Source organism: Petromyzon marinus, unplaced genomic scaffold (assembly GCF_048934315.1).
Source record: "Petromyzon marinus isolate PM22_M1 ecotype Great Lakes invasive population unplaced genomic scaffold, UKy_Petmar_22M1.pri1.0 PM_Scaffold_559, whole genome shotgun sequence".
NCBI lineage: Eukaryota > Metazoa > Chordata > Hyperoartia > Petromyzontiformes > Petromyzontidae > Petromyzon > Petromyzon marinus.
Window position 1 is genome coordinate 12,831 of NW_027423567.1, and position 8,902 is coordinate 21,732.

An 8,902-nucleotide genomic window follows, 5' to 3' on the forward strand; every position below is an offset into this window, starting at 1 on the left:
ACTGTGCCCCATAGACTCACCACTGCACCATAGACTCGCGAGTTCAGATCCTGAGACGTGGCTCCTCGTGATTACAGCCCCGCTCCATCTCCTCCGGGTGGTCCCGGCGGGGGCGTGGGGGTCACGTGGCACTCTCGCGTCCCAACACCGCGCACGACTCCTCTCCGAGACGGACACGGCTGCGAGGAAACGTCACTTTCTATTCTTTATTTTAATAACTATTTTTGTTAATAACACTGCTCGATACCGACCGGTTGAAAAAAACACCCGACGTGGAAACGCCGCGCGAGAATCGCCGATTCAGTGAAAACTGCATGGCAGTGTGGGAGGGCCATCCGCCACCCCCTCCCCCCCCCACAACGCGTTGAACAGCGGCCGCATAAGAAGCGTCGACTTTTACACTGCTTAGGGGTGGGTGGTGGCGGGGGAATACAAATCCGAGAGGTATAAAACCGGGTCGATAATTATAAAAAGGGGTACCCTCGATATATATAAAAAAAAAACTGCCTACACAAAGCACTCGATTGCAGAAAACTCGCGGAAAACGATTCGGGAGACCGCACACAAACACCGCTGTGATGACGACAAGTCATCCTGTCATCCTGCGCCGCTGCTACCACAAACGACTCGGCAATAGCTCGTCGATAACACTGTGGCCTTGAAAATGAAATGTAAAGTTATTCATATAAAATAGGTGACGTTTCGGTAAAGGGGCCTTCTTCACAACACAGTTCTTACCCCCCCCCCCCCCCCCCGCACCGCAGATTAGCACGGTCGGCTACGCAGAGTGCGGAAGAAGTTCAACATTACATACGCTCACACTGCCCATAGACTCAACACTGCCCATAGACTCAGCACTGCCCATAGACTCAACACTGACCATAGACTCAACACTGCCCATAGACTCAGCACTGCCCATAGACTAACACTCCCCATAGACTCAACACTGCCCATAGACTCAACACTGCCCATAGACTCAACACTGCCCATAGACTCAGCACTGCCCATAGACTAACACTGCCCATAGACTCAGCACTGCCCATAGACTCAACACTGACCATAGACTCAACACTGCCCATAGACTCAGCACTGCCCATAGACTAACACTGCCCATAGACTAACACTGCCCATAGACTCAGCACTGCCCATAGACTAACACTGACCATAGACTAACACTGCCCATAGACTCAGCACTGCCCATAGACTCAACACTGACCATAGACTCAACACTGCCCATAGACTCAGCACTGCCCATAGACTAACACTGCCCATAGACTCAACACTGCCCATAGACTCAACACTGCCCATAGACTCAACACTGCCCATAGACTCAGCACTGCCCATAGACTAACACTGCCCATAGACTCAGCACTGCCCATAGACTAACACTGACCATAGACTCAACACTACACCATAGACTCAACACTGCACCATAGACTCAACACTGCCCATAGACTCAACACTGCCCATAGACTCAGCACTGCACCATAGACTCAACACTGCTTATAGACTCAACACTGCCCATAGATTAAAAACACTTACCGTAGATAATTGTTTTTTTTACCCTTTTATCTGGCAACAAAACTGACACCTTTTTTACAAGGAGTCATGTTTACATTGACCACAATACCTGCGGTCGGAACGCAGGTATCAGTTTTGTTGCCAGATAAAAGGGTAAAAAACAATTATCATATTTTGTTACTGGCAAATGAAGTTTCCAATGGTGTAAATACTTTACCATAGACTCAACACTGCCCATAGACTCAACAATGTCCATAGACTCAACACTGCCCATAGACTCAACACTGCCCATAGACTCAACACTGTCCGTAGACTAAACACTGCCCATAGACTCAAAACACTTAGCATAGACTCAACACTGCCCATAGACTCAACACTGCCCATAGACTCAACACTGCACCTCCACGTGCTGTGAAGAGGGGACCGTTGGCCCTGAAACGTCATCACGGATTGCATAAGTTTTGATTTTTTGAAGCCCGCAGTGCTGTCGAGTTTTTTCTTACCGGTGTGAGGATGATTTCCACTCGCGCAACGCCGCGTCACACACACACGCACGCACACACGCACACACACACGCACACACACACGCGCGCGCACACGCACACATGTACACACACGCACACACACACGCACACACACACGCACACACGCACACACACACGCACACACACACGCACACACGCGCACACACACGCGCGCGCACACGCACACACGTACACACACGCACACTCACACACACACGCACACACACGCACACACACGCACGCACACGCACGCACACACACGCACACTCGGCCGTCGCGTGTTGCTCGCTCAGCGAGGGAACAACTCAGAGGCGCCAGGAGCGGGGAAGCAGCAGCAGCAGCCACGCGTTGAGCCGGCACCAAATATCTCCCACCTCGCCACAAGCTCTGCAGTCTTCTACATATCGTGAAGACGTAATCGCCAATTGATGGGAGTGTAAACAATGTAACGCTCGTGACGGCTTCTTGTGTTTGGTTCATTGTACACGCGTCGCGCAGCTCTGTAAACCTGCATAGGAAACACCGAAGTGATAAGACGCTGGATGAGGAAACTGCATAAGTTACGCCCGACTCAGAACACCTCTCGTTCAGCAGGCGCCGATTTGAATAAACCCGGCGCCACGTTCCCCTGCCCCCTCCCCCCCCCCCCCCCACCGCGTCGGCAGCGCTGGGAATCGAACTCGGAGTCTGCAACTCCGTGGCACCGGCAGCAGAGAGGGGGGAGGGTGGCGGAACGTCCGGTCCCATCCATTTGCGCACCTCGCTAAGCTGAAATGGATTCTCTGTGGTCGGTCCCACCAGCCCCCCCCCCCCCTCTCTCTGTGACCTTACCCCTGAGGTGCTGAGCCCTTGCCGTGCTGAGCCCTGTCCCACTGGGCCCTGTCCCACTGCAGCCCTGCCCCCCCTTGCCCCCCCCGGTGGCGCTGCCCTCACAGCATGTGCTGTGCGTGGTGCACGACGGTCTGCAGCGAGCGCCGCGTCACCAGCAGCCGCACCACCTCCTCGCCCTGCTTGGTGAGCTTGCGGCGCGCCTGGTCGTGCGTCACCATCGTCATGTCCCAGCCGTTCACCTGCACCACCGCCACCACCGCCCACGGCGTCAACCCGCATCGTCGCCCGCGACGTCAACCCGCATCGTCGCCCGCGACGTCACCGTCGTCGACGACATCGTCACCGACAGACGCGGGCAACATCGTAGCCACCATCACCGACACCACCGCCATCATCATCATCAACGCTGACACCACCGCCATCATCATCATCGCTGACACCACCGCCATCATCATCAACGCTGACACCACCGCCATCATCATCATCAACGCTGACACCACCGCCATCATCATCAACGCTGACACCACCGCCATCATCATCATCGACACTACAGCCATCACCGTCATTGCCAACACCATCACCAATAGCGTCACTGCTTTCGTCAAAGTCACTACAACGACCAACATCACCAACACCACTACCATCAGCATGGTTAGTCTCATTAACCGTCAGTCACTACCATCACCACCATCACCATGGTTACTCTCATTAACCGTCACAGTCACCACCATCGCCACCACCATCACCATCACAGTCACCACCATCGCCACCACCATCACCATGGTTACTCTCATCAACCGTCACAGTCACTACCATCACCATGGTTACTCTCATCAACCGTCACAGTCACTACCATCACCATGGTTACTCTCATCAACCATCACAGTCACTACCACCACCATCACCATGCTTACTCTCATCAACCGTCACAGTCACTACCATCACCATGGTTACTCTCATCAACCGTCAGTCACCACCATCACCACCATCACCATGGTTACTCTCATCAACCGTCAGTCACCACCATCACCATGGTTACTCTCATTAACCGTCACAGTCACCACCATCACCATGGTTACTCTCATCAACCGTCACAGTCACTACCACCACCATCACCATGGTTACTCTCATCAACCATCACAGTCACTACCATCACCATGGTTACTCTCATCAACCATCACAGTCACTACCATCACCATGGTTACTCTCATCAACCGTCAGTCACTACCATCACTACCATCACCATGGTTACTCTCATCAACCATCACAGTCACTACCATCACCACCATCACCATGGTTACTCGCATCAACCGTCACAGTCACTACCATCACCATGGTTACTCTCATCAACCGTCACAGTCACTACCATCACCACTACCATCACCATGGTTACTCTCATCAACCATCACAGTCACCACCATCACCATGGTTACTCTCATCAACCATTACAGTCACCACCATCGCCACCACCATCACCATGGTTACTCTCATCAACAATCACAGTCACTACCATCACCATGGTTACTCTCATCAACCGTCACAGTCACTACCATCGCCACCACCATCACCATGGTTACTCTCATCAACCATCACAGTCACTACCATCACCATGGTTACTCTCATCAACCATCACAGTCACTACCATCACCATGGTTACTCTCATCAACCGTCACAGTCACTACCATCACCATGGTTACTCTCATCAACCGTCACAGTCACTACCATCACCATGGTTACTCTCATCAACCGTCACAGTCACTACCACCACCATCACCATGGTTACTCTCATCAACCATCACAGTCACTACCATCACCATGGTTCTCTCATCAACCATCACAGTCACTACCATCACCATGGTTACTCTCATCAACCATCACAGTCACTACCATCACCATGGTTACTCTCATCAACCGTCACAGTCACTACCATCACCACCATCACCATGGTTACTCTCATCAACCGTCACAGTCACTACCATCGCCACCACCATCACCATGGTTACTCTCATCAACCATCACAGTCACTACCATCACCATGGTTACTCTCATCAACCGTCACAGTCACTACCATCACCATGGTTACTCTCATCAACCGTCAGTCACCACCATCACCATGGTTACTCTCATCAACCGTCAGTCACTACCATCGCCACCACCATCACCATGGTTACTCTCATCAACCATCACAGTCACTACCATCACCATGGTTACTCTCATCAACCGTCACAGTCACTACCATCACCATGGTTACTCTCATCAACTGTCACAGTCACTACCATCGTCACTTTCGTCATCACTCTTTTGTTTTTCAGAATCGGACTCTTTAGACTGGAATAATCCGACGAGCCACAAAGCTCTTTTTCACAGATCTCCAGTACGGGGTGCTGGGTTGAGCAATCATCCCCGCGCACGCTCACCTCCTCCTCACCACCACCTCCTCACCACCACCTCCTCACCTGCATGATCTTGTCTCCCTCACGGAGGCCCGCCGCTTGAGCTGGCCCTCCCTGACTCACCCTGGTCACGTACACACCCTGCAAAGACAAAGATCCCCCGTGTAGCCTTTCAACAGACCGTTGGGGCAAGTGCTGTTAGCGAGCAGCAGCACCTACGGGAGGACGGGAGACAGCGGGAGACAGCGGAGAAAGTGGGAGAAAGTGGGAGAAAGTGGGAGATAGCGGGAGAGAGCGGAGAAAGGGGAAGACGGGAAGACGGGGAGACGGCGGAGACGGCGGAGACGGCGGAGACAGCGGAGACAGCGGAGAAAGTGGGAGGCAGTGAAGACAGCTGGAGACAGCGGAGAAAGCGGAAGATGGGGAGACGGCGGAGACAGCGGGAGACGGCAGGAGACAGCGGAGAAAGTGGGAGACAGCGGAGACAGCTGAGAAAGTGGGAGACAGCGGGAGACAGCGGGAGACAGCTGGAGACAGCGGAGAAAGTGGGAGACAGCGGAGACAGCTGAGAAAGTGGGAGACAGCGGGAGACAGCGGGAGACAGCTGGAGACAGCGGAGAAAGTGGGAGACAGCGGGAGACAGCGGAGAAAGCGGAAGACGGGGAGACGGCGGAGACAGCGGGAGACGGCAGGAGACAGCGGAGAAAGTGGGAGACAGCGGAGACAGCTGAGAAAGTGGGAGACAGCGGGAGACAGCGGGAGACAGCGGAGACAGCTGAGAAAGTGGGAGACAGCGGGAGACAGCGGAGAAAGTGGGAGACAGCGGAGAAAGTGGGAGACAGCGGAGAGAGTGGGGAAAGCGGGAGACAGCGGAGACAGCGGAGACAGCTGAGAAAGTGGGAGACAGCGGGAGACAGCGGGAGACAGCGGGAGATGGGGAGAAAGTGGGAGACAGCGGAGACAGCAGGGAGATAGCGGAGAAAGCTGGAGACAGCGGGAGACAGCGGAGAAAGTGGGAGACAGGGAGGCAGCAGATGGGGAGACTACGGGAGACAGCAGGAGATGGGGAAACTACGGGAGACAGCGAGCGAGAGAGAGGAGACGGGGAGACAACGGGAGACGGCGGGGAGACAGTACCTTGTCCTTCTTGTCAAGTGAGTATGGGTTCTGCGCTGAGTCCTGGTCAATGCCGCCCCCGATGCTGAAGCCCAGGATGAGGTTCTCTCCCTGGCGCAGTTTGTGGATCTCAATCCGCTCCTGGGTCCATCACCAACATCAACATCATCACCGACAACTTCAACACCGTCAACGTCAACATCGTCAAAGTCAACACCGCCATCAACATCAACACCGCTAGCATCAACACCGTCACGACCAACATCACCACCGCCAACATCATCAACATCACCAGCAACATCAACGTCACCATCAGCACCACCAACATCATCAACGCCAACATCATCAACATCACCAGCAACAACACCACCACCATCAACACCACCACCATCAACACCAACATCACGTATGTATGTTGAACTTCTTTCGCACTGTACGTAGCCAACCGTGATAATCGAAGGAGCCAACATCACCAACGCCAACATCAAGGACAAAGATCCCCCGTGTAGCCTTGACAGACTGTCGGGGCAAGTGCTGTTAGCGAGTAGCAGCAGCACCTATGAAGGCCGGCGCTGTGGCACACGAGGGGGTGGGTGGACAGCACCAGGCCCGGCCGTCTTTGTCTCCCCAGTGGCGATGTTTACTACACACACCGCACCAGGTGATCATTTGAGGCTGAGTCGACCTAGGGGAGCCCCGTGCCCGGTTCCGATAATCGTCACTGGTGGTGGCCGTGAGTGGGAATCGAACTCGGGTGGTCGGGTTCGTAGCGCAGCGTGCTAACCGTTGCACCACCGCTCCCCACCATCGCCAACATCAACACCATCACCATCAACTTTACTACCATCACCAACATCACTTCCATCATCAACACCGCCACGAACATCACCAGTCAACACTACCGTCACCACCACCATCCACTCTACCACGCCATCACCAGCCCCATCACGCCTGCTCGCCACACCATCACCACACCACCACACCATCACGGCGCCTCACCTCACCATCACCACTACATCACGGCTCCTCACCATACCATCGCCTTACCACACCATCACCACACCACCATCACCACCACACCATCACTATCACCACACCATTACCACACCATCACCACCACACCACCACCATCACCACCACACCATCACTACCACCACACCACCATCACCACTACATCACGGCTCCTCACCACACCATCGCCTTACCACACCATCACTACCACCACACCACCATTACCACACCACCACCACACCATCACCACCACACTATCACCACCACACCATCACTACCAGCACACCACCATCACCAATACATCACGGCTCCTCACCACACCATCGCCTTACCACACCATCACCACACCACCACCACACCATTACCACACCACCACCACACCATCACCACCACACCATCACCACCACACCACCACACCATCACTACCACCACACCACCATCACCAATACATCACGGCTCCTCACCACACCATCGCCTTACACCATCACCACCACACCATCACCACCACACCATCATTACCACCACACCACCATCACCACCACACCATCATTACCACCACACCACCATCACCACTACATCACGGCTCCTTACCATACCATCGCCTTACCACACCATAACCACACCATCACCACACCATCACCACACCATCACTACCACCATCACCACACCATTACCACACCATCACCACCACACCACCACCATCACCACCATACCACCACCATCACCACCACACCATCACTACCACCACACCACCATCACCACTACATCACGGCTCCTCACCACACCATCGCCTTACCACACCATCACCACCACACCACCATTACACCATCACCACACAATCACTACCACCATCACACCATCACCACACCACTACCACCACACCATCACCACACCACCACCATCACCACCACACCATCACTACCACCATCACACCATCACCACCACACCACCACCACACCATCAGCACACCACCACCACCATCACGGCCGCTCACCACCACTGTGGTGATGGGATCTCCCGGCGCGAAGGAAGCCATGGCGACGTGACGCCATCCGCGCGGCGAATACGTCATCAACATCTCCACCGTGTACATGACGCAACCAGCGTGGCGACATCGGCGTGACGTCATCGGTGCCTCTGATATCTGAATCTATTAGGAACTGGAGGAATCCGATAAGCTATCCAGCTATTTTTTCTCTACAGATGTCCAGTAAGGGGGCAGGCCATAATGGTAGAACAAACATTACAAAAACACGATAGGAGTGCAATGTATAGAAAAGGTAAATAACTTTCAAATGTATACACGCATAAAACTAAACTGTGTTTTTTGTATCTTGGCAGGTAAGGCCCACTTAGCCATTAACTTCAGAAGCGACCTGGCTGTCAGAAATGACAGCTCAACAAAGTCATATACCATGCGGAAAGCCACAGCAGCAAAAGTCATCTCAATAATCTCAATAATCTAAATGCAATTTTCTGAATGTGGAGGCAAACTTAGCCATTCTG

At 53.7% G+C, this 8,902-nt stretch overlaps 1 protein-coding gene across 1 annotated transcript; it reads right to left on the reverse strand.

The window, feature by feature from the left end:
• Positions 1–192: 192 nt before the first annotated feature.
• Positions 193–8,504, reverse strand: LOC116943537 (tax1-binding protein 3-like). Its single transcript, XM_032956456.2, has 4 exons — positions 8,391–8,504; positions 6,407–6,526; positions 5,333–5,410; positions 193–3,115 (listed from the first exon to the last, which is right to left on the reverse strand). Exons 1-4 carry the CDS (start codon positions 8,487–8,489, stop codon positions 2,975–2,977), a joined length of 438 nt encoding a protein of 145 aa, XP_032812347.2. The 5' UTR covers positions 8,490–8,504; the 3' UTR covers positions 193–2,974.
• Positions 8,505–8,902: the final 398 nt, after the last annotated feature.

Excerpts from the sequence above, each read along its gene's own strand:
- LOC116943537 (XM_032956456.2), bottom strand. The coding sequence starts at position 8,489 with ATGTACACGGTGGAGATGTTGATGACGTATTCGCCGCGCGGATGGCGT. Across the intron at positions 6,527-8,390 it reads ATCCCATCACCACAGTGGTG|GAGCGGATTGAGATCCACAA; the intron begins GTGAGCGGCCGT and ends TGATGGACCCAG. Across the intron at positions 5,411-6,406 it reads CACTTGACAAGAAGGACAAG|GGTGTGTACGTGACCAGGGT; the intron begins GTACTGTCTCCC and ends TTGTCTTTGCAG.